The sequence below is a fragment of the Truncatella angustata genome (genome assembly GCF_020726525.1).
Source record: "Truncatella angustata strain MPI-SDFR-AT-0073 chromosome Unknown BKA67scaffold_2, whole genome shotgun sequence".
NCBI lineage: Eukaryota > Fungi > Ascomycota > Sordariomycetes > Amphisphaeriales > Sporocadaceae > Truncatella > Truncatella angustata.
The window spans coordinates 7,038,574-7,063,574 of NW_025763382.1; the positions used below are offsets into that span (position 1 = coordinate 7,038,574).

Here is a 25,001-nt window from a genome sequence, read left to right on the forward strand (position 1 = left end):
GACATTTTGAGTTACAAAAATGACGCATGATTATTTCGAAGTTTGCAATCTCGGTCCCAGGTTTGACCCCTGGCTGAGGTCATACTTGCAGACAACCTATAGGAGATCTCAGAAACATGATATCCTCCCCAAGTTCTTCCAGCTCACCGTTTGAGAATTGTAATTTTGGTTTGTCTAGCCAGCGAGCTATGGCATCTCCAGGGAGCTTCCTCTCCCCATTCGCATATTTGGTTATCGCGAAGACTTTCGTCACTAAAATCACTTCGTGGCCAGCATCAAGGCCAACGGCGATATCAAGCGTCGTAATTGGGATAAGTGTACGTTGGTAGGCCAGGTTCGTGTTTGCGTCCGGCTTCAGAGCATAGGAATCCTGTCCCGAATTTTCCCGTCGGTGAGGACGAGACACAATTCCGCTCAGACCTGATGGTGACATAATAAGTACCGAGGTGCTGTCCTGGATGATGCCCTCGGTCATATCATCCACCGCATGTCCTAATATCTGAAGGCTGGTGCCATCCCTCGCATGCCGCCCCGAAACGGCGAATCCCCCTTCGACCGCGTGGAGGGTATTGATGTGGCTCTTGACGCGTATGCGATGGACGCGTATGTGCCAATCCGGCCACCTGTCCGTTGGTGGGATGAGCGTTGTCTGTACCTCAACTTGACGGTCGCTCCAGGGAGACCATTTCACAGACGCTACGGTGATTTTCTCCGGCTTAGATGTATTCTTGAAATCGATCGTTGAAAAAGTTGCTTCGCTGCACTTCCACTTCACCGCCCAAGTCTCGGCGCCGTCTCTGCTCAGAGCCAGAGTATTGTCGGGGGCTATCTGCTGAATGAGTGGACCAGTAGGCACAGAGAATGCGAGTGACGAGGAATAGGCAAATTTGCAGTACTTTGCTTGTGTAGCCTTCATTGGCCACTGCACAAACTGCCCAGGCGACAACATGAAATGGTGATTACCTTCTGGGTGGTTGACTAGAATCTGTTTTGGAGCCGACACCAAAGTGTGCCTAAATAGCTCCCTCGGGTACGCCTCTTCTTCAGATGCCCAAAACTGATCGTCCGAGGCGACTGCTATCAGTGTTTTGAGGCACCAATACACTGATTGAGGCGAGTTATAATCTTCAGACATATACATGTTACTATATGTCATCAGTGCCCAATCAAATCCGTTCAGCGCAGATATATGGTCTCAACTCACGGATAGAGCCATCCAATGTTCATAGTTCCGTCTGGGTAGAATATGTCCTCTGAATGCTTTGCCCACCAGCGCAAGTGACGCAAGAGGAATCCTTTCACCGACCCACGTAGTGAGAGGGTTTCCATCATGTCGGGAATATTAGCCATTGCTAAAGCTCCAAAGAAGCCACCGCATGCAAACCTGTAAGTTAGTGATCGACCAAACGGAATGGCTGCACCTAAGGTATTATCTTAATATCAGCCGAGTTAGATTACTTCGAGGATTCGCACCATCAGAGTCAAAGTAACGCCAGAACGAAGTCCCAAATTCCCGAGCCTGTTGTTCATACCTGCGCGCTCGTTCAGGTTCAAGATGTTTTCCGAATTTAGTGTAGAGCAGCTGGCTAAACTGTATGGCGAAACTTCCCGAGTAGTAATCGGCATGTCTTCCGGGCCCTGTTTGGTCCCGTCTTCCTGTCCTGTCAAAGAGATTCTCACTAGCGGTTTCTTCGTCAGAGCTTAACCATGAGCCGTCAGCTGACCAACCGTCATGGAGATAGAAAGAGTCGAGAATTGCGAAATCCGACTCCATTTCACCATGGACCTCTTGGATCGGAACACCACATACTTCTATAAGAGCGAGATTGGCAAATACCCGGAACCATCGCCAGTTATTATCTGGCATAGGCTTGCCATTCATACCACGCAACCAGTCCGTAATATTTGACCTCACACGTTCATTCTGGCCATGAAACATCACCTCTGGGGCCGAAAGCAGAGCGAAAGCTATGATCTCCGCTTCGACCATCCGCTGATCGATCGGTCCAATATCACCCCAATACTCGACACTGTCTGGGTCTGTGCCAGCTACGATGCCCTCGACCCAGTGTTTAGTAATGTCCTCGATCTCAGAGACCAGCGTAGAGTTCTGAGCTCTCAGACCAGGCAGGCAGGCAAGTAATGCACCAATCGCCCAGAGCGGCCTGGCGAAACCTTCCAGTTGCGCGGCCGACTCGTCGAAGTGAGTCCCAGTCGCAACAGGCAAACGGATCCGCGCCTTTTGCGGTGAGAAATACGGTATGAGAGGTCGCACAAGTGCGAAGATCGCAGTGATCACATCTTCACGAGTTTGGAACCGGTTGCCAGAGAAGCCTATCAGTGGCGGCATGTTGAACGTCGAGTTATGCCGCAGAGAGCAGTTCGAGAGGCCTACGGAGAGCCTGTGAGGTCTCCCTGTGAGTTAGCAGGCAAATCGTTGCGCAATATGTTATAGCACGCCTTGCTTACTGCTCAGGTCACAACTTTGAAAGGCTCTCGGCCGATCGCTCAATCATTCTCCACTTATCTGCAGCATTGTAGAGCTAGGGGAGCATAGCGACTAATTGTACTCATTCACGAAGGAATCGGCGCGCATCACCATGCTGCATCGGTTAAATATTCATGTCCATATTCATTGTTTTGTTAGTACATGTGTCCGCTTTGGAGTTTTGCCCGCTAAACGCCCCAATGGTTGTAGCGCTGGTTAGTGCATATTTGGTGGGGGCCGGGCATCGGGCGATTGTGCGGAGTCTTGGCTTGTTACGTTTCCGATGCATCGATTAATTGACATAACCCCCCAATCGCAACATCAATTTCCCGTGATGATGAAGAGAGCATCGCCTGGAGACTGCTCGCCCGGGACGTGCATGTCTAATCCAGCCCCATTGGATAGAAATCCGTCTGAGCGGACTTGTACTTGAAAGGACAGACATACGTACAATCGGAGGATGTACGCCACTTGGAAGACTATCAAATGCCAGGTCTGCGATATTTGCATACTATCACAATGGAACACCCTAATGATGCTTTCGAAGGAAGTGTTGATAGCAAAAAAGACAATGCCTTTTCTACGAATCCATCGAGCATACGCTCTCCGAACATGACGAGCCCCAAACCTTCACATATTCGAGCTCACTCGTCTCCGTCCCTGAAGGTCAAACTAGGCGAGTTGTACAGCGAGAACATTACGGCCAAGATACTGCGAAGTGCTGTTAACTGTCTCGAGAATAATGTGAGGATCCGTACGAGACTATTGCTGCCGTATGCTAACATTATCGATTCGCGTAGGTAAACTCCTCTCTTACAGCATATCCGGAGTATGTTCCTCAGGTTGGAACTGATGCTGGAAAGTACCTCTGCCGTGAGGCATCCTTCTGGACGTGTGGCTTCTTCCCAGGCAGCATATATGCTTTGTTGGAACGTCATATCAAGTATCCACAGGTCGCTGCCGGTGGGACTAGCAAGGCAGTGGTGGCTGAGAAACTCAAGAAGTTCGGCGCAATCTGGTCCGGTCCTCTGCATGCAATGTCGTTTCGAACCGATACACATGATATGGCGTTCATGATCCAGCCGTCGATGAGACGCCGATGGGAGCTGTATGGAGACACCTCTGCATTCGACTCAATTATCACTGCGGCCAGAAGTCTCTTCGTTCGATATGACCCGACGGTCGGCGCTATTAGGTCTTGGGATGCGTTGACACAAGATAACGTACACATCGTAACGATGAATAATGACTTTCTCGTCATCATCGACTCGATGTGTAATCTCGACCTCCTGTACTATGCAGCGGCTCAGACTGGTCAAGAAAAGCTAGCCAACGCTGCCACGCAGCATGCTCGTGTTTTATTGCACAATCATCTACGACACGAGAAGGGACAATACGCGCAACGTAAAGGTTACGATGGGCCACTATTTAGCACCTACCACGTAGCAAACTTCTCTCCCATCACAGGGGAACTGAAAGAGCTGCGCACAGCTCAAGGTCATGACAGAGACTCAACATGGGCCCGAGGGCAAGCCTGGAGTATTCTTGGATATTCTCAATCCTTTGTCTGGAGTGGTGAGATTGAGTTCTTAGAGGCCGCGTGTGGCTTAGCAGAGTATTTCCTGCTGCGACTAGAAATGTCTCCAGCTTGCGTCGAAAGAAAACGCACTACCGTCGATGGTTCAATCCATGGCAGTCAAGCCAACCAATGCGGTCGTTATGTACCGCTATGGGATTTCGATGCACCAGTGGATGAAGCTGCTCCACTGCGCGACTCTTCGGCAGGTATCATTGCTGCTAACGGCTTGTTGATTCTGTCACAGGCTTTAGCAGGTCGAGGACAGCATGAACTTAGCCAACGATACTTGGAAGCAGCTGTAACCATTGTGGACGATACTTTGATCTTCTCCTTGGCAGAGGAGAAAGCGACGTTGAAAGTGAATGGCGACGAGGTCATAGTTTCGGATACACATAAGGGCAACAGATTCGACGCTGTCTTGAAAAACGCTACCGCCAACCATAATGCCCGTGATCATTGCAGATATTGGGACCATGGTTTAGTGTATGGTGACTACTATCTTATTGAGTTTGGAAATCGATTGCTTCAGATGGGCCTTGCGTAGGGATAGTGACTTAGAGCTTCTAGTATCAAATTTACTTGGGGCTTTCCAAGTACACGCGATCTGTGAAGCACTTCAATATACAGATGATACTTCTTTCTTCTTTCTTTTTAGTTTTTATTTTTACGGTAATTGCTCGGTGTAGATTCTCCTCGTCGTCTCACATCATCCACGATACATCACGCTCGGAATTATTCACATTTTCTCGTAGTCAAGCTAACTGATGCTTATACTGGCCTGCTTGCTAGCCAGAACCGATTGCCCTTGATTGTCGGGCAACTACATAAGAACGTTTGACGGAAACTTGGCAAACACCTGCGAACAACCAACCACGTGACAAGCGAGGATCGCAACCATAAAGAGATCACTTGGAGCGCAAGGTGACCACAAGTAATCCAAAGTGATACAGATACGTCAGTGAGGGAATGAATGGATATATTAAGGATTGGATTTCCTAGCTACATATCGATATTCACTGTCTCAATGATCAATTTAAGCATCTATATGAATGGTAGGTAAAGCCTATCAAGCTTTGACTACACTTGTGAATCATCTTTGCTCAACATACTTGAAGGTCTTTCTTTATAGGCTTGTCTTTGAGGCTAGCATATCTTGGTAGAATAAGCCCAGTCTGTTTTGTTATTTGTGGTTTTGCAACCCGATGGCAGAATCGTCATACCCAAGCGCATGCGAATGAAGACCGCGCTGATAAAGAATGTGTGACAATTGTGTGATGACGTAAAAATTGCCAATTAAAGCAATACAGCGTGGCATTTTCGGGGTTATTCCCACCGTGTGATAGTCGAATGAGGTTTTCTGGTGCTCATGTAAGGCTTTGTAACTGTCTTAGTATGCAATGCGAAGATGCGATAAAAAAGACTCAAGTGTGGAGAAGTTAAAGCATCAAAATAGCCTCGAAAGCGAATGTTGAAAGATCTGTTTCGAAGAATGGAAATAGAAGAGATTGTATTGGAAAAATGCAGTTGAAAAAAGAGGTCGAATTACGTTAGGAAAAGCGAAGAATTTTCATAATATACATGGTGCCACCGCAAAAGAAAACAGTCATTGGTTAATTTCATTTATAAATATTTTGAGGCATGCACAACATAAACAAAAGAAGGTCACCTTGCATTCTCTGAATAGATCGACTACAAGTTTAGATCATGGTCATATTAACGAATGCCTGTATAGTCCCGCTCAGTTTTAAATAATTAGCCTTGTATCAATCGTCTTATAATGTCATCAACTCTGCGCTTCACAATATCGGGTGTCCGTCAATAGATATCTCGCATTCCATCATTATGCCACGTTGTGAACATCAACCTCGTTGCTTATAATATTGTTCACCTTTTTGAACATTTCTGTGTCTGATTACCCTCACAACCAAACAGTAATATCACCAAAGAGCCTTGGATTATTCGTAGACACAGATTTGTCTAACAGGAGCCAGCCTCGGTAGTAGGATGAATAAAGCCCAGATTCAAAAAGTACTCAAAATCCCAATAGTCAGATTGTGTTCCTTCGCCGCTGACAGCCGCGTAGCCATACATGCGAGTCGTCCAAGGAGCACTGCCCTGTGTATACTTAGCCCACGCGTATAGGCCTTTGTTCAAATTGACTTCCCGGCTCATCAAGGTGTTGTTGCTCGCAGCTTGGATGGACCATTCACCAATAAAGACCGGGAACTTGCCATCGCTAGCTGAGGTTTTGGCATCCGAGCAGATATAGCTCCCGATATTGGCCGATGTGGTCGGTCTACCGGCGAAGTAGTAATTATGCGTGTCGAATACGAGATTAGATCCAGCGGTAAAGTACGAAGACCATGATGACTCTGGTCTAAACGAGCCCTGGAACATCACAGGTATGGAGGGATTGACTTTGCTCACTCGAGACAGAACGTTGTTGATATAAGCAGCTGTGTAATTCGCACCCTCGTCAGAGAGGGCCGAAGGGGTGCCAAATGCAGTAAGATCGGGGTTGTCCACAGGTTCGTTGATGGGAGAGAAAGTGAACGACTGAGGACTATCAGATGACTGAATGAAGCTGATCACTGTATCAACAGCCTGATACGAGTAGAACAAGGCTGTGGCATTATTGAACCATCCAAAGTTCCCGTCCTTCTCACCAATACCCATTCCATTCACGCCCCCTGGAAGAGAGTGCAAGCCAAGGATAATGTGCATGCCGTACTTATTGATGGCATAAGTTGAAATTGACTTCAAGTTTTCCACCTGCCTACCGCTATACAGCTGCGAGCCGGGGACTTTGATCCAAGCAGCGTAGTGGGTAGGAATGCGGAGAACATTGACATTGATCCTAGCGAGCTCGTCGATCGTGGATGTATTGATAAATGTCGTGTATCTCTGCTCCAATACTGGCCCGCAGCTCGCACCAAGTTTGATGCAGAGACCCCATTCATCAGAGGCGTCTCCACCATATCGATTCCAAAATGGGGTGTCGAGTGATCTCTCTTGTACAAGCCATGCGCCAAGATTGGCACCAGTTGCATTAAAGGTTTTCCAGTTCACATAAGCTGCAGATACCTGCGAAGCGGCCAAGAATAAGCAAGCGAGTGTTTTGGAAGACCGCATGATGAATCTATCCACGTTGAACGGGTCGTGGAAGTAGCTTGGGGAATTATCTGAGATGAACCAAGACGTAGTGCATGTCACAGACTCAATTCTACCCCAAGGACAGCTTTATATACTTGAACTGGTTTAATTTTTGATAGGTAAGGCAGCTCGATTCTAGACAAGCCAACATTGGACCATTTTCCAAATCCAGGTTGTCTTGGTGATCTCGATGCAAGTTTGCAGCGTTGTACTTGGCAGAGGCCTGGGCGCTGGTGGAGCCGATGCCTACACTGGGGGTAATCCGGGGTCCCCGCAAGAGCTTCCCCATCATTTGTAGCACAAGGACATTGGAAGACGGGGAAACACTGCTTGCTGTCCAGGCCTCACAGAAGATTCGGTGGCATGTAGTTGCGACAATTGGGGTGAGGGCGGTGGGGCCGCTTCAGACTCGGCCCCGTTTACTTTTCGCCACATTCCGATGAGCGAAGTCGAGATTTCAACGTCCGGCTCGATGAATTGATATGAGACTTACGAAGGGCCTCATTCAAAGCACGTAGAACCGTATCCAGGAATGAACACGCTATTTGTCTCGACATGGATAGTGTCGATTAATCCTCATTTATTGCCAAATTGTGTTCTCATCCTAGTATTGTTGTGTGCCTTACCGTAGTGAACTTCATATGCGTCGATTTGTTAACTATCGTGTTAAAATCGGAGTGTATGACTGCCTACGCTTGATACAAACTAGTCTTGGAAGTCCTCAGACGGCTCTTTCTTACTTATTCCACGTTCTAATATTGAGATACTGTGTATTTCCACCTGCGCAGAGGAAAGGAAACACTCTTTGGTTTATCTGATATAAAGCGGATGAGAGACCGCGTTTTCTGAAAGCTATACCGTATGTAATAATAAAGAATATTAAGTTATATGTGACAGTAATGAGAGCACCCCTGAACATAGAAGCCGATCACACAAGAAAGTCGAGCATGGAAAGGCAAAAGGACTGCTTGAACACAAGCAATCTTGTGATAATTGTATATGTGTAACAAAGAGAAGAAAGAGCGGATGGGAGGATCTTGGTAAGAGGCCGAGACTAAATTTTGTTTGAAGAATTGCTAAGAATATTGATACGGATTAAAAGGTTTTTCCACATTCATAATCTCAGGCACCGCTTGCCGTTGAGAATTTGGAAAATACTGTCCTCGTATGGGCCAGTGGTTTGGTACTACATTTACTTGGTGTCGGTAACCGGCACGTTGAGACGAAATTCACCTGCCAAACTTGAGCAGATAAAAGTGTGCATTTGTGTAGTTTATATTTTGGATACTAGTTGAACATTTCCCAGCACTACTGTGTACATTTCTTCTAATGATGACCGGCCACGAAAGCACTCGGAACAATAGTCAAAGAGTGTGACGAGATTGTGCCTGCCACAGTTATTCCAAAATATATCACGTGGTGTGGATTGGTTGTTTGCATGCTGGTGGTGTTCCAGATTGCTTAAGTTACTGTGGCTAGTCAAACGTCGAACCTGCATAGCCTCGATTTATTGCCAACCTTGCTCAATCGCCCTTTTTACTTTCCAGTCCCTTTTAGAAACTCTGATAATCTAGTTTATACATGTTCCACACAATCACATATACCACGGATACCAACAAGCGTCTTGAATTCGTTCATGAGCTGAAAACATTTAAGTGGGTCAGGAAATTGAAAGAGGCGCATAAGACACGCATCCTGCGCCGCTGGGCATTATACTTCTACCCTCACCAACTTGCTTGTAGACTGTATGGCGGTTTCTGTAATAATGCATACAATGTGGGCAACAAATTGATTTTCAGTGACGGAACCGCCTGGCTTGTCCGATTTCTATTTGTCGGGAACATCTGCGACTATTACGCAGACGAAAAGGTCGCCATAGAAGTCGACACACTGTGTCTTATCCACAAGAAAACCACCGTACCTGTGCTCAGAACTCGCGCCTGGGGTGTTGCTACTAGTGATCCGCTCGCTCTGGGTCCTTTCAGCATTTTGGACGTTATCGAAGGCGTCAGCTTCAGTGCCACTTTTCTTTTCCAATAAACTGTCCTCGAAACTGATCAGGGAAGCTGTCAGCAATGATAACATGACAGCCATCTACAGACAGCTTCCAGGATAGAGCTAGAATTGTTCCAGCTTGACTTCGACCAAATGAGCAATCTACCATCAGTGACGACAGGGTTTCTTGCATATGATCGTCCCCTAACATACAAGGGATCTGATATCATGCAGACAGGAGGAGTGGACATTTTTGGTACATCTTACACTACGCCAAACGCAGAAAGGATAGCCCTATTTCTGGACTATACTTAGGTTACCGGAATCGTCCATTCTCCACAACACTAGAGTATTTCTGATTTATAGTGGGCCAAGACTGGAAGTGACTTCGACAACAACTCAACTCAGTATTCGCCCCGAACGACACCAGAGCCAAGTATGCATCTCTTAGTATCCTGGCCGCCAGGATACCGTATTTTCTCAAGGATGAATACGACAAATGGCTATTCAAGCCGATTTGCGACGATCTTGGTCCGGCTGACCTTATTGTCCGAGGAGATGATGATCTAACTATCGTCGGGGTAGTAGATCTTGAGTGGTTGTACATTGGACCAACACAGATGTTCACCACGCCCTGGTGACTCCTCCAAGCTCAATTGAATCTATGGTCGTCCGAATTTGACGAGGAAGCGTCTAGATTTGCCAAGTACCTGAAAATATATACGCATGCTCTAGAGGATGAGGAGAAGAAGATGCCGCCTCGCCACCAAAGACTTTCAGGTCTTCTAAAATGGTCTCAACGCTCAGGTACGGTATGGCTTCATATGGTGCTCTCCAGTGGCTTCAAGTTTGATGAAATCATCCCATTCACGCGGCTACGAGAACATAATGGGTACGATGAAGAGAAACAGCAAGGAAAGAAATTCTGCAACACCAGCGACATCGAATCATTTGTTACTCGAGAGGTTGTCCAGTTGAAGCAGGACGATGAAGACTATGATAATTCGCAAGAGGACCTGATCAAAGTAAATTGCCGCGGAAATGATCTCCGTCAAACGGAACGCGACCGTCTTTGCCTCTCTCCCCATTTCGACACAATCCTATGTAATTGCAACGAACTAAATCCTCAGTTTCCCTGCGCTGTACATCTCCATTTTGATGATTTCAAGCATTTGCGACGTTGTTTTGACCGTAACTAATACTTTGGTCATGGCCGTATCGAGCGCATTGTGGAATGAAAGATGTCAGTATGGTTTCTTTATGGGAGGAAAGGACTGGGACCTAGCACTGATGAACGTTATTCGTAGGGGTTTAACTAGATGGGTGTTGAGCTTTGACATCCTACCTGGACAGGAACTTTGTGAACGCTCCTTAGTTTATCTAACCTAGGGCAGACCGGACGGGATGCTAAGTCTTCCAAGAGCTATGCTGGTATATAATGGAAACTTATTAGGTAATATCTATGACGCAAAGCCATACATGGCGGTTGCGATATAATGACACAGCCATGTGAATGCACAGGTTTATGTACAAGGTCTACACAGCATTGACCCTCGCATCATGGTCATAGAACATCCTTCTCGAGGGATTCTGCATCGGTAGAGATAACAGTCGCCTTCTTTTCCTGCCGATGGACCAAGTAGAAGCCAGTAAGGAATGTGAAAGTGCACCCGAGGATGAAGAAAAAGTTGACGATGTAACCGGTCTTCCAACGAGGAGCGTCGACAACAGGGAATACCGTGATGGGATAGAAAGAATTAAATGCAAAACCGAAAGTCTGCTATAGTGTTAGTAAGATCGCCCCGTTGATATATGTTTTGCTACCCACCAGCATACTGCCTGTAGTGAAGGCTCTAGCCTCAGTATCGTCTTTGAACCAGTAGTTAACCGTCGGAATCAGAATCGGGGTCACGGCAGCCTGGACACCAAAAATGTAGAATACAGCGACTGCGATATAAAGTTAGCAGATATATCTATGTATGCCGATATACGGGAAAGACTTACATTTGAGCCCAACTGGGATATCCCAGACCATCATGCAAATATTGCAGAAAAGGTAAATTGCTTGTACAATGAGGAAAATAATCCACGTTGGATAGACCATGCATAAAGATGTGGCAAAAATGGCCGTAACCACAGAGACAGCGGAGTTTCCTGTAGGGTAGGTGTTGATCTGCTGAACAGTGTATGTTCCATACTTGGTGGCTTGATCTTTGAGCCATAGCGCCATTTGACCCTGTGGATATGTGGACGAAAGGAAGAAGACGTAGGCCAGGATAGCCACGTACCAATGCCACCTACCAAAGACACGCTTCAGCACGCCAAATGACAGCTTTTTGGGGGTTTCGACACCAACGTCGCTCATTCGGCGTCGAGCCAGTTCGTGTTGTGCTTCTGTCATCCACCATGGTTTGCTGCTGGATGGCATACCTGGGAAAATGAAGAATCCCAAAACAGCAATGGGTAGACTGATACATCCATCGATGATGAAGAGCCATCTCCAGCCTGCCATGCCGCTGACACCGTTCAGATTGGTATATGCTGCTGCTTGCAGGTAACCGCCGAACATGACGCCAATGTTGTTAGACACATACCACAAGCCCGCGCGCTTGAACAACTCTTCAGGCTTGTACCATGACGACAGGATGAAAAGTGAGCCGGAAGCTACAGGTGTCTCGAGGATTCCCAAAAGCAGGCGGGTTCCATAGATATCGGCTGCGCTATTGACCTTTGCTTGGGCGAACGTTAGAACACTCCAGGCTATCTCCATCCCGGGCAAAAACCATCGTGAGTACTTTGGACGAGATAGCAGCAGCATTGCGGGAACTTGTGTGACGATGTAACCAATATTGTAGAATGTGCCGAAGAGTGAATACCTGTGGAACGTGATGCATCAGTACTTGGCCAAGCTTGATGTTTTGCTCAATCGAAGTGGATCGGCTCACTGATTACCATCAAGGTGAAGCTCCTCCTTCATACCCGAGACATAAGCATTGTTGATGTTGGCTAGTTATAGAAATATCAGCTCCTCTGTTCGATAATCCACGGTTGAAACATCATGATGCTGGTCTGAGATTAGGGCAGATTGCATTCTCTTACATTGATCAAGCCATTTCAGAAAGAACGCCAACGATGTGAAAGTCAGAATGAACCAATCGAGCTTCTTTAGTAACTGTATTTCCTCCCTGGGATAGTGTGATGGATACCACGCGAACATATACATCCATGCGGTCCATGGTGATCGCTTTGGCAGGCGGTTCTCCACCTCGCCGGTCACTGCAACAGGTTCAGTGGCCGTCTCAGCAGCAACTTTGGTATGAGCCAGATTGTTGCCAGCCATTGGATCACGATTATCTGCGACTGACGACATTCTTGCGTTTCTGCTACAAAAGGATTAGCAACACGGAATTCGTAACTGCCTTTCACACGAGACAGCACTTGTCATCAGCGTAGCGTGCAACGTCTTAGACCTTGCTGCAGAACACACAACCACTCAGTCGCTGGCTTATGCATCTTCAGGATCCAGGTTCACTCATATATTTTGAGCGGTTGCGCTAGACGTGAGATGATTATGACCCGAGCGCTTGGGCAATCTTCCCCAGGGCCTTCCCCAGACTGGGGTAGAGGTGTCGCTAGCGAAAGGTGCAGCGGGCATCGGGCGAATGGTCGGGCGCTCCCAGTACAAGCTACAATATCTAACCTAGTTGGCACTGCTCGAACCGCAGCCATGAGCCTCCGAGCATCCCCGAGTAGCAATTCGATGCCCTGTCATGGCGGGGTATGTAGGTGAGAAGGACCTTGTTTCAGCATGGACAACTTGGCAAAGGCTTGGTGCGAAAGTGTTGATTGGTGGCACGTATGTCGAGGTTCTGGCCCGCGTTCTGCGAGTACCTCTTCAATTTTGGGGTTGCACGTATGACCTGTGATTTCGATGTCTCTGATCAAGTGAAGTCTCGCCGACGCATGTCTACAGATTCATAGCGACGAATCCAACAATACCTTAAAGTTGCATTCGCTTGCAGTGTTTTTCCAACCGGCGACTTTGCGAGCCAGGCTGTCGCACTGCACTTGTGGGGTTGGAAGTCCCCTGAGCGTCTGACCCCGGTGCAGAGAACCAGAGAACTAACCTAGGGTACCGAGGCAGTCAACCACGCATGGTGGATGCGTGGTCGACGCATCGTGCGAAGTCACCACCGACAATTAGATCGAATTTCCTGTGTATCTCGTTCATGCCCACGGTTCGTTTTCTAGTCGAACGTTGGCCAAGATGCAAAACGAGTCGTCCAACATTGACCACGAAATCCACCCTGTCGTGAATGAGTCTTGCCAAGGATGTCGCAAGCGAAAATTGAAATGTTCACGTGATGTTCCCATATGTCTGCATTGTCAGCGATTAGGTACGATGTTAGATCTTGCCCTGATTATTCGTGTCATAACTCACATTAGAGGCAGGTGCGCTGTGTGTTTACGATGGCAAGAAGAATAAACCAGGGCTTAAAACAGGCGCTGTCGAAAGTCTTAACCGGAGGATAGGTTAGTGCATTGCCAGATCGCATCGGCGGGTCGTAGGTCTAACCTTCTGCCTCGACAGAAGTCCTCGAAGATATTGTCCTACGCAACGCATCGGGAGCGTACGGCCCCGGACCTACGGGAGCTCAGGATACCACTCCAAGCCAGATTGTACCCTCGGAGATCGTTAGCACTCTGGCTTCATTATGTGCGGAGCTTTGCAACATGAACTCAAGAGCTGCACTGGCCAATGCATCGTCAGCGTCGCCGATTCCCCCCAACTTGTTGCCTCCACCATCACCAAGCACCCTGTCTTCCTCCAGCTACAACCAAGAGTCAAGGGACCGTGCGCGAAAGAGGCGACGCGTTGATAGCTGCGGAAACCCCAATATCCGCTTAGAGCATCCGCTCGAAGACATAACGGATTCCTTCGCAGCACTTCCTCCTCCACAACTAGTGGAACACGTTGTTGATGCGTACTTCACCACATTTCAGCCATGGATCCCCATTATTCACGAAACGCATTTCAGGAGACGCCTCCAGGACCGACAGAAAGCTACCAGATTGGTTATTATTCTACATGCCATGATCGTTGCAGCCATGCGCTTTGTGGATCCTAATGTCCTAATAATGCCTCGGAATGAGATTGAAGCATGGGTTCGACGATCTCGAAACGTTGTCGTGGTTGAAGGAATGGAACTCTTGTCGTTAGAAAGCCTTCAGGCTTTAATTATTATAGCTTTTAACGATGTGAGATGGTTTCGTTGTGTGTGTTGTTGATTGGGACTAACATTACTCAGATAGGTAATGGCGACGAGGCGAAAGCTTGGTCAGTAATAGGCTCATTGACAAGGACTGTGGAGTACCTTCAACTTAGTGTCGAGAATGATCAAACCGAGGAGCAGCCTGTTTTCAAACCCCGTGTATCTCTTGCGCCTGCTGCGGGGTGGGTAGAAGAAGAGGAGCGAAGGCGAGTATTCTGGAATATCTTCAATCTCGACAGATTCTGTTCCGTTCTTACCGGGTAAGTAGGTACTCCTCACTTCACATGAATTCTCATTCACACCCCCAATCGTAGGTGGAACACGAGCTTGACAGCAGAAGATGTACATAGAAGGTTGCCTGCTGACGGTGGGTACTGGCATAATTCTGAACCAGTCGTCACACCATTCTTTGGTATTTGGACGCGTTTTGAGGCCAAGATGGGCAACTCTGTTGCCTTCTTGCCTGCTCATTATACTAGTCCTGGGCAAAACATGGAGGCTGTAGCACACGGAGAGTCACCCATATCTAATCCTCACACAGCCAGAGCCTCCATTCAGGTGGACATGTCCACTGTCGGTGCTTTCGCATATTGTATCGAGGCCACAGAGTCGTTGAGCCAAGTCACTTCTTACTTTCTTCAACAAAAGGTCAACTTCAGTGACAGAAGGCAAGTTAGCATATGGCTAACAAGATTCAAGGAGCTTGATCTTCGCTTAGTACAGTAAGTCATTCAACCAATTTTGTCAGATCAGTAACGAAAGCTAAGCTTCATGGCAGCTGGAAGATGTTCCTGCCAGAGAAATGGAAAGACTCCAATATATCGCGTCAGCCAACCATCGTCAACATGGACCCTAACTTAACGCTAGCTCATCTCAGCCATAATACTTCAATGATTCTTCTGCATCAGCGCATCGCATATCCGCAATCTGAGTGGAAGAACCTGGTCAAGTTGCCAAGTGCCTGCAGCGCGGAGACCTGCCAGAATGCCGCTATCGAAACGCAAAACATTGCGGACAAATATCTCAGACATAGCAATGGCCCTGTGAACAACCAGTTCACATTCTGCGTATTTGTCGCTGCGATCGTGTTGCTTGGTAGGTCTCGCATCTTGTACGTAGCACAGAAAGCTCAGACTGACTTATAAGTGCACTGGCGATATTACGAGAGTGAACTCATCCATGAGTTCTGGCAACTAATCGATTGTTTAGATGAGATGGCGAAAAGATGGGTACAGAGATCTGCAAGTGAGGCTGACAGGCGATCCTCACTCGCTGGGTCATTCGCAGAACATTTGAGAGAGCTACACCAAAGGTGTACTGTCGAACCTGAACTACACATCGACCTTTTGAGTTACTCTTCTGGGTTCAACCGGAAAGCTTGCAGTGTTTCGTCTGGGAATAACGACGATCAAACATCCATGACACATCATTATCAGACAGCATCGACATCACTGCCGAACCATATGCCCAATATGCAGCGTGAGGGAAATAGTCAGCCTTGGCATGGGAATGTGTATACGCCCAGAGAGGACACAGTACAGCAAAATGAAGATGCGACCCACGACATGGGTTTCTTCTCCCATGGATTGGCCCACGGCGCTGTTGGTGACTCAGGGGAGTCACAAATGTCATTGCCGCAAGCACCTAAAGGGAACATGCTGTCGGACGAGCTATCCAATATTTCTTATATGCTTCTCGACCGAAGCTTTATGGACCTTGACCGAATCATAACACTCGAGAATATGACATTTAGTGCACCGATGGCATCGTCCACTAATATGGGCATGACGGTAGATGAATCAATTATGGGCAATGGAATTTGATGTTGTATAGAGAGACAAGCAACAAGTCCGGTGCTGTGCATTATCTGCAGTTGAGTCCGATTGTAGTTCGTTTGACTGTAACGATAGTGCTGAGTGGATCCAGAAGATCACATACATATGTGATTGATGTCGAATTCCAATAGTCTGTCCACTTTTCTCCAGAGAGACTATGTGACGTTGAGGATAACCACTGTACGACAACGGTCATGAAATCTAACCTATTTGCTTGATGTGACGTCTCATACTCTCAATAATTTTATGCAGTAAGCGCTAGTATAGATTTCCTTTCCCTGTCGCATTGATCGACAGAAATGACTCTTCAAGGTGTAGCCCGTCTATCGTGTTGACCTGCGAGGTGGTCAGTGTCTGGTGATCGTCAAAGGTTTTAGACTAATCTGAAGGCCCCCCTGAAACTCGCTCTCGACTCAGCTCTAAAATCTTGAGGACAGCATTGTCTATGTTATCAAAGCGGGTATCTGTCCGCCCTGCATCCTATCAGGCGAGTGCTTTGTAGGTGTTAAGCGCAATATTATAGGCGGTTTTGACTTGAGAATCGGTAGCCTCCGGAACATGTGTGTGCGCCCTGACCACGTCTAATAAGTGAAGTTGCCCTTCACGGTTGATCTAGCGAAGTCGATCTCGAACGGATCATTTATTCTGTCCATTATCATTTCCTCTGTGAGTCACGTCCACTCGAGGCCACAAATGACTCGACTGAGCGATCCTGTCCTTAGATTGGAAAATGCTATCTCTCGGCCAGCTTTGAGTGATTCTGCCAAGATACCCTGACTGTGAAATTGAGGTTTAAGTCTCTTCACTAACCTAAGGCTATGGGCATGATAGAGCTCTAAGGTATGGATGAGACCATTTGAGATATCGGGATGATTTAAAGGACGGGGAAAGTGTCTTTATCGCTCAAACAATGCCTATATGGAAATATGTTCCTTCGGAATCAACTCCAAAGACTTTCCCATGACAACTCGAGAATTTTGGTCCATGTCCTGATCAAACTGCATGTCTGATAATCGCGCCGCTTCGCCGCCTCTCTTCAGCATCTCTATTTGGTACTCTCTCAGAAGAGCTTGAACGTGGTTGAAATTGTCTGCTCGGAGCTTTTCCAGCACCCTAGCAAGGTTGAGCGCATCTTTCATCGCATGACAAGCCCCTTCGCCCCGAAATGGGGTCATGCAATCTGTAGCGTTGACCAGAAGAAGTCAGTCACAAGTCCTCGAAGCACAAACTACAAAAAAAGCATGGGGGCTAGCGGCTTACGTGCAGCATCACCGAGTAATGTAATCCTTCCAGTCGGCAACTCGTCGATCTCCAGTGTATAGAAGCGAATCGCTGGCAGCGAGATTCCTTCGGGTGGTGTCATCTCGACCACGCGACGGAAATGCGGCGGTGCATCTTTGAGGATCTTCATAGCAAAATCCCGAAGTTGCTCAGCGGTGCCCTCACGAGCCCAGTGATCACTACGGTCGGCGCCGATATCATGCCACATGAGATGGTAGTAGAAATCTCCAGACTTGCTGTCGGGTGATACTTTATCCAAGCCTACGAACAAGTGGTAGGTAGTACCTTCGGACTTTATATCAAGGATGTAAGATGAGTGTCCAAGCTCAAGTTGTTCGGCCATTTCGCGACCGTGCAGTCGGAGTTCGCCAGTAATAACAGCCGTTTCGTGTGGTTTGAGAATATCAGCTCCATTCAGGAGGTGCTGTCTTGCTATATTGCAGCAATAAGCTTCCGGAGAACTACACTCAGTCTTATACATCTGGGATGTATTGGGGCTTACTGATGCTGTGCGCGCCTTCTGCGCCAATAACCATGTCACCAGTTGCGGATGAGCCGTCTTTGAAATTGACAACTACAAAGTCTCCTTTGTTTTCAACTCCTACAGCATGCTTGTTGTATTGGATAGGAATCTTGGTCGCCAGCCAGTCACGGAGGCGAGTCCTGTTCGCTCGGACGAATTGACCACTGCCGTCATCCCTTCGGCCTATCTTCACGGGACTGTCCGTGGTGTAGAAAGCTATCTCTGGAGCGAGTTTGAGAGGGTTGAGATGGTTCACCTGGCTAAATGGCGGCATATCGTCAGGCATAGAGTCGAACAAGTCTTCCAGCATGCTAAAATCAAGGTGTCGTTGTATCAGCTACCGGCCCACGAGCTGGTGTGAACCACAACCAGATAAACAGAGGACGACGGAATTACCTGTGAAGGGCGACGGCCCAGCCCGATGGTTCAGTATTGGCATCTTCTCGGTCAAAAATCTCGAAGTCAACTTTCTTTTTTCGCAACGCTTGCGCGAGCGTTAGGCCGCCAAGGCCGGCCCCAAGAATCAAAACTTTTGGTGAAGTCGACATCGAAAGAGCTATGATAACTAAATTTTACCAAATATTTGTAGAAAGTCCAGGTATCACTTCATCTTTTTATTAAAATTCAGCGCTTTTTCTACAACGTCTTCTGTCTTATATATACTAACGGCCGATCTATTGACGGGCAGACTTCTAGGTACATAGTAGATGATCTACACCGATAATCTATGACGAGTTCATATATTTTTGAGGGCAATAATTTAATCTGAATACTGGTAACTGTCAGGGGGGTTAAGGTGTAGAGTCTGCCTCTCGTTCTAAGCGATGATCCAGGCGGACAATTCGGACAATTTAGAAGGTCCAGAGAACTGCGGGTGGATACACGTGACATAGTGCATCGCGATTTTCAAGCAAAACGGGAGTCGATCTAACCTACTATATTACAACTCTACTTATCACAGCTCATTAACAATAGAATTATGGTAAGATCGGATATGGCGTTCGATTGGCGTACATGTCGGCGTGGCGAAATAATTGTTGAATTGAGCAGTTAAAGGATCAACTTCTCATATCACTTGAACTTCTCTGGGAATATTTATTAGTTTTGTCTTTCGACCGAAAGCCATGTGACTATCTAGGTAATAAATTGAGGAACGATATAAAATGTCCAGTCTAGCAGCACTGGTGAGTCTATTCGGGACCACTGCTTTTGCTAGCTGTTTGGGATACATTGATGCCTGTCCACGACCAGCGCTGGTGAAGTCGCAAAAGTCCTGACCTTGGTTCTGCTGGAGTATCTACGTGCCGCCCCATGTACGGCCGACTCGAGGTGGTTGTTGATTGCATGGGCGAAACGCTGATTAGTGCATATGTATCACCAAACACAATTGTGGGCACGAAAGCTATTGGCTGGTTGCATAACCAGGCGCGTCCTATTTCTGATATCTTCAAGACTTATGAGTAAATCCCATGTGGCATACTTTAAAGCTTCCTGCAATTTATGTCTGTGCTGCATGACTCTGCAAGCTTAACTAAACGTTGACAGAAGACTAAATCAAAACTACAGAATCCAGAGCCTGCAGAATGTATGCAGTGCATAGCATCAAGCCGCAGTCGCGAACTCAGCGTTGCTGAATGGCCATCGCGAGGAAAGCCGCAAGACATATCGGGGCGGTCAATTTCCCCATTCTGCCTTGAGAGTGCTCCTGATTGTGTCCAAACTCCATCCAGTCAGTCGCTCGACCTTATCTATGCCGGCAAGCAAAACTTGATGCTGCGTCTCATGAGTCATTATCCTAGCAGCAACGAGCAGTGACGCGACAAGACTCGTGTCCCAGCATTCCCGGTTTTCATTATTCAGTGCGATGCCGCAGATGCGCCTGGCATGCCAAAGGGTGGACATGGTTGATGAACGATGCTTGCTAGGTAGCACGACTGTGCGCGGTTTGTGCCGCAAGAGAAGAAGTATGGCCGTGTGGTACAGCTGATTGCTGAAGACGGCGGCGCCACTGGTGAAGAGAATCATAGGATACCCATCATTTGCCGTCTCGATCTCGACCATGGAAATAAATTCTTGAGGCCGCTGATGATACCATGAATTCAGTTCGTCGAGAAGGTTTCGCCAAGTTGTGACCATGTCTCCCGTCAGCCCCACACGATCGGAGGCTTCGCCCCAACAGAAATTCACTGCACGGATGCAGAGAAATAAGGGTATGTGAGCAGAATAAAAGATCTGTCTTGCTAAGTCTGTACAGTACCATGGAGATGGATGAGTCTCGGGAATATGGAGTGGCACAGATATTGGTAGCTCGTGCATCAGAGCTTTGCCCAACTCTATGGCACTTGTTAGTCGTACAAGCAATACGTAGGTATAACAAATAGTAGACCCACCTAACCTCACAACGAGATGATAAGATGCCATGGATACTGATGTAGGTGCCGCAAGTAACAACTCGTGCGCGCCGTGAAGAAGACCTGCGGAGGGGCCTTTCCGCTCCAAGCAATCAGGATTACGAAAAGTTTGTTGAGCTTGAGAGAGGCTATCAATGAGCAGCTGCTCTTCCGCGCTGTGGCTATCCGCCCTGCTAACGACGAGGAATCCCGAATAATCAGACACCGAGGAATAGTGCAGAGTTGAAGCGGCGCTGAGTGCCTGTGTACAAAGACTAAGCACGCCCCGTAGTATCACAACTGACTCGCTTGCCAGGCACGGTACTGCCATTCCGAAGGTCTGTCCAAGGTCACAGAGATCGAGCTGCCTTGTGTCAGGTTCGACTGTAGGAAAGGCTCAACAGGAATTACGCTTACCCATGGTGCTATTGCGTACCGATAATGCTTAAGAAGGTTAAACTCCGACTCCTCGGGAATGCCGAGGCCGGATTTTGGTGACAGTGTTGACGAGAAAGGGATGTCCTGAGCAGGTCCTTCATGTCCATCTACTGTATCATGATAGATGACAGAACCTTGTGGATCCTCTAATGCCACAGAGCTGATCGGTGTTCGGAGCAAATTCCTGTCAATAAAAACCGTTGCATGTTCGCTACCAAGCGACAAAAGTGCATCGAGTGCAATCTGGTCACCGCCGCTGCTGCTAAGTGAGCCTATACCACGAGGACTCCAATTAGTGGCGGAAGTATCGGCTTGTTGGGGACCGGTAGCTGAAAGAACATCCGTGCCAGCGTGCGTTTGTTGCCCAGGATACGCAGTGTCGCTATCCACTGTGGATTGTGTTTGCGCCTGAAGCGGCTGTTGTTCTTCACCCGACGGGCTGCCTGAAACGTCTTCCACAAACTGGCTGCCGTGATGAGCGGCGATGATGACCTAGGGGCTCTAAACTCATACCTGAACTTTGCGATAGCTTGGAGTTGACACCGTCTCCTGAGCCGGCGTCCCCGGCTCCGCCACCGTAAAGGCATTCTTTTCTAAGAACGACAAGCGGGTTCCGTAAACACACTCAAAGTTTCCCGTAACACATCTCTGACACCGGGGCTTTCCTTCGTCACCTGCTCATCGGTCAGGACATGGTTGTTTTACACTGCCAACACCGCTTCCACTCACATTTCCTCCGCCGAACGCGACATTTCAGACAGCCAGTACGGACCCTCTTGGGCGGCTGTGAAGCCATCTACGGTCCTGCAATCGCATATCGTGGCCGAGCAACTGAATTGCCCAATGCCATAGATACTGTTTTGCGGTACTGAAATGACGACCTGGGAAGGTTGAAGCGACAGCGGGAGTCGGCCGAACGCTTTGCAGTCCCCGCACAAATCACAAAACGGCGGATGATCCTGGGGAGTCTTTGCGGGGAACAACAGGGGACATGCTAAATTCCTGCTACACTTAAAGTGGAAGGATTAAGCGCATCGTACATTCGTTTACTTGATGATAGCCGAGAGATCTTGGTCAAAACAACGGCGATGCAATCGATATTGATATAGCGACTGCTTATTAATATGCTGACCATCGGCTGCGCTGTTTTCACTATAATCAATCAATATTCCTAGACTAGACCGTCACTCAGTCAATGCTCTGTGTTAGGCGACACTTCCAATCAAACCTGTTTTGCTACAGCCTAATCCACGACGCAATACCGGCATGTGACGCAGACCGAACTTGCACCTTCTCGCCGTAGCTTAGGAGTTCGGCAAGACTGGTCAGCAATCCCCGCCATTTCCTCCGAGTACATAATTCACCTCTCCAGGCAGCGCAGTTCAGAATCAAAACGAACTTTTCATGGGGTGTTCTTGGTCATCTCTAAATCTTGACCGCCAAAATCTAACCTTGGGATATCGTCCCGCGAAAAACAGTGAACACAAACGCGTTTGCCAGTGCGTCAAAGCGAAACGGGTATCTTGGACTCTAAAGTCCGTGCTTAAACTCCAACCCAACCAAAAACAGTAGAATGCGCCTCGGGTATCGTTGGAAATGTTCCTAACTCGAAGATGGACATATTGCGGGCACGAGTGGCTCTACGAATGCGGCTGCGTACTGCCAACCATGGAGACCAGTCCATGTCTGCGGCGTGGCGAAAGGTTCCAGGAACGCGGAGACAGAACCTGTCACCGACACGGGCTGGTAAGGTGCTGCGGTGAGCGACGTGTTGTAGAGCAACTGATAGTGGTCGCAGACCGTGGAGTTGGCGAAGGTGACCTGGTTCGTAATGCTCTCAATGAACTCGAACGGATAGGGACTCGCCGTGTACCCCGCTGGGGGCTGAGTTGACATGGTCAGAAATCGTGTGGCCGATCCGTCCTGCGCGCTAGCCGCGCTGAAGTAGGTCCCACCGAGACCATCCGAACGATATGCGTCGTTAGTTGGATCAAACTCAGCCGGAAACACGTTGAGGCCCAAACCGCGCGCTCCATCGACAGCTACTTGGTTCGACGCGGTAATCAGAACGTTGTTCTGCAGACGGTACGGAGTGGCGCCGTCTCCACTGAGATCGATGAACGGGAACTCAAACGAGGCGCGCTGGAACAGAACGGAATTAGTCATCCAGAAATGACATCACATCCTAACAGAAGGTGCTTACAGAAAAGTCTGGTGACGACAGGTTGTAAGCAGCCACCTGCAAGTCGTGATCGTGCTTGGCCGATACCATCAAGGGATACATGCCCACAGGGAAGGTAGGCAAGAGGGACCGATAGGCTGATTCTAGTATGGGGTATTGAGGTATCAAGCTTTGTGCAAGGGCTATCTCAATAGGCACGATCAGAGTTGTGCCATTCAGATTGCCGGTCACATCGCCCGGGTACTGCGCTGCGATGGGGTTGGGTTGATCGATGCTGGTGCCGACATCCTGGGCTGAGGATATGGTGAAGACCGTCGACGCAAGCAGCAGAGCAGCTAGTGCTGAGACTTGGAACAATCTCGACACGGTTGACTTGGACATTTGGATTGGCGATGATGCAGACGATTTAGGACGGACCTTGGTGTTTTCTTGGGGGTGACAACGAGTTCTTGTAGACTCGTCTAGCTGCTGATGTCGATTCATATTCTGGAGAACGGGCTATCGAGCAGCCTACGAATGTTGGCTTGTTCTCACCGCCCGAAGTAAATGAGCCCGGCAGGTATAGTGGTATCGTGAGTGGAGAAAGTGCATGTAAACAGATGTTTGACGTTACACATACCATACGAATCCTTCTAGAAGAGAAGGGAGATTTCTAGTTCTTGAAACAGGCAATATTGATTTTGGTCGTGACCAGCTACGCCTGAGATCCTGTTGGAGTGTCCCTTGCAGATCAGCGGGCCAATGAAACGAATCGCACGGCCCGGTGAGACCGTCTTGCATCCGGTCCGCGTCTAGTCTAGTCAAGGTAGGTCAATTGACACGGGCAATACATAGTATTCCAAACCCTACCAAGCCTACGCTGTTGAGCAGCTATCTAGTTGTCACACCCTGACCCTTCAAAGACCCTAGTCCTAGACTGATGGGCATCTGGCTAACGGGCACATGCGCCATGTTATAGTTCAACCCTTGACACCTAGACACGCGTTTGTGGCAGAATGGTTTGGCCGGAAGTCCTTCACACGAGAAAGTATACGCGACTCACCCATGCGGTGTGGTAGTCATCCGAAATTGAAGCATATCAAACAGCCACGATCCTTCCAGATGTCGTTAGTTTGGCGGTCCCGACTCGATGGATCAGCTGGACTTTGAAACGGAACACGGTAGATCCGGCTGACTACCTTGCGCTTGCGGTTATTCCTGCTGAGGTTCCACAACATGTCAACAGAAAAGATCGCATGTCGCGTCGGACTGCCAGCAGATATCCTCCTCTTCGATACCCATAATAGGCCGAGTGGGGGTGATGCTCGTTCGCATCTTACTGCATTGTCACTGAGTGCTAATGAAGTAATGTGATCTGCCGCCCCGGATACTGGAGTTTCCGGGTTATGGTACCCCACATTTCTGTTCGGATTGACAGCTATCCGCCACCACCCAAGCACGTCGGGTTCTTGTTACCATGCAACGATACCTTGCTATGATTCGCGTGCCCTGTTGATCTTTGCTGATACTCTCATGCCAGTTGAAGGATTCAACGCTCGCAACGCTACGATGCATGTCACCCTCGTCAACCACCATACGATATTATCTCCCTACACTGATAGGAAATCGATAGAAGCTATGTAGGGCTTGTGGATAGCAAGCCAGCGGCCGCTGTCACCAGTACTGGTCGAAGTAATGTTAAATGTGTATGGTCAATGACATGAAACAAAGATGGCTTCTCATTAGGACCGTATGATTCTGGTAGATGATGCATCTTTCTCTGCATTCGAAAGCTGTGAACGACAATCCTGCGCTCTTTCGTCATTTGTGCATGTTTAGGCCATCCTATGGTACGTAGATGGTGGATTTACAAGGCAGGGCATGT

General features: G+C 48.1%; 9 protein-coding genes across 9 annotated transcripts; 3 read left to right on the forward strand and 6 right to left on the reverse strand.

The window, feature by feature from the left end:
• Positions 1-21: 21 nt before the first annotated feature.
• Positions 22-2,650, reverse strand: BKA67DRAFT_213840 (uncharacterized protein). The gene is made up of 6 exons (XM_046095515.1): positions 2,470-2,650; positions 1,474-2,402; positions 1,205-1,421; positions 964-1,145; positions 148-825; positions 22-96 (listed from the first exon to the last, which is right to left on the reverse strand). Exons 2-6 carry the CDS (start codon positions 2,348-2,350, stop codon positions 80-82), a joined length of 1,971 nt encoding a protein of 656 aa, XP_045962652.1. The 5' UTR covers positions 2,351-2,402; positions 2,470-2,650; the 3' UTR covers positions 22-79.
• Positions 2,651-3,100: 450 nt separating this feature from the next.
• On the forward strand, positions 3,101-4,611 carry BKA67DRAFT_512516 (Six-hairpin glycosidase-like protein; the record flags this gene model as incomplete). Its single annotated transcript, XM_046097475.1, has 2 exons — positions 3,101-3,232; positions 3,289-4,611. The coding sequence occupies 2 exons, from the start codon at positions 3,101-3,103 to the stop codon at positions 4,609-4,611; spliced, it is 1,455 nt and encodes a 484-aa protein (XP_045962653.1).
• A 1,433-nt stretch (positions 4,612-6,044) lies between these two features.
• BKA67DRAFT_656612 (endo-beta-1,3-glucanase) lies at positions 6,045-7,199 on the reverse strand (the record flags this gene model as incomplete). Its single annotated transcript, XM_046106971.1, has 1 exon — positions 6,045-7,199. One exon carries the CDS (start codon positions 7,197-7,199, stop codon positions 6,045-6,047), a length of 1,155 nt encoding a protein of 384 aa, XP_045962654.1.
• Positions 7,200-8,801: 1,602 nt separating this feature from the next.
• On the forward strand, positions 8,802-10,414 carry BKA67DRAFT_533574 (uncharacterized protein; the record flags this gene model as incomplete). Its single annotated transcript, XM_046099722.1, has 3 exons — positions 8,802-9,227; positions 9,582-9,651; positions 9,951-10,414. 3 exons carry the CDS (start codon positions 8,802-8,804, stop codon positions 10,412-10,414), a joined length of 960 nt encoding a protein of 319 aa, XP_045962655.1.
• Positions 10,415-10,779: 365 nt separating this feature from the next.
• On the reverse strand, positions 10,780-12,555 carry BKA67DRAFT_513984 (vitamin H transporter; the record flags this gene model as incomplete). Its single annotated transcript, XM_046097615.1, has 5 exons — positions 10,780-10,992; positions 11,044-11,162; positions 11,220-12,091; positions 12,161-12,221; positions 12,315-12,555. 5 exons carry the CDS (start codon positions 12,553-12,555, stop codon positions 10,780-10,782), a joined length of 1,506 nt encoding a protein of 501 aa, XP_045962656.1.
• A 927-nt stretch (positions 12,556-13,482) lies between these two features.
• On the forward strand, positions 13,483-16,311 carry BKA67DRAFT_514188 (fungal-specific transcription factor domain-containing protein; the record flags this gene model as incomplete). The annotated part of the gene is made up of 7 exons (XM_046097632.1): positions 13,483-13,612; positions 13,668-13,748; positions 13,807-14,474; positions 14,525-14,748; positions 14,803-15,210; positions 15,267-15,583; positions 15,635-16,311. 7 exons carry the CDS (start codon positions 13,483-13,485, stop codon positions 16,309-16,311), a joined length of 2,505 nt encoding a protein of 834 aa, XP_045962657.1.
• An 832-nt stretch (positions 16,312-17,143) lies between these two features.
• Positions 17,144-18,713, reverse strand: BKA67DRAFT_644260 (uncharacterized protein). The gene is made up of 4 exons (XM_046105841.1): positions 18,524-18,713; positions 18,107-18,438; positions 17,584-18,036; positions 17,144-17,503 (listed from the first exon to the last, which is right to left on the reverse strand). Exons 1-4 carry the CDS (start codon positions 18,673-18,675, stop codon positions 17,238-17,240), a joined length of 1,203 nt encoding a protein of 400 aa, XP_045962658.1. The 5' UTR covers positions 18,676-18,713; the 3' UTR covers positions 17,144-17,237.
• An 823-nt stretch (positions 18,714-19,536) lies between these two features.
• Positions 19,537-22,011, reverse strand: BKA67DRAFT_689565 (uncharacterized protein). Its single transcript, XM_046109101.1, has 5 exons — positions 21,685-22,011; positions 21,469-21,629; positions 20,935-21,417; positions 20,518-20,881; positions 19,537-20,460 (listed from the first exon to the last, which is right to left on the reverse strand). Exons 1-5 carry the CDS (start codon positions 21,749-21,751, stop codon positions 19,802-19,804), a joined length of 1,734 nt encoding a protein of 577 aa, XP_045962659.1. The 5' UTR covers positions 21,752-22,011; the 3' UTR covers positions 19,537-19,801.
• Positions 22,012-22,557: 546 nt separating this feature from the next.
• On the reverse strand, positions 22,558-23,518 carry BKA67DRAFT_533579 (uncharacterized protein; the record flags this gene model as incomplete). The annotated part of the gene is made up of 2 exons (XM_046099723.1): positions 22,558-23,097; positions 23,159-23,518. The coding sequence occupies 2 exons, from the start codon at positions 23,516-23,518 to the stop codon at positions 22,558-22,560; spliced, it is 900 nt and encodes a 299-aa protein (XP_045962660.1).
• Between the last annotated feature and the right edge of the window lie 1,483 nt (positions 23,519-25,001).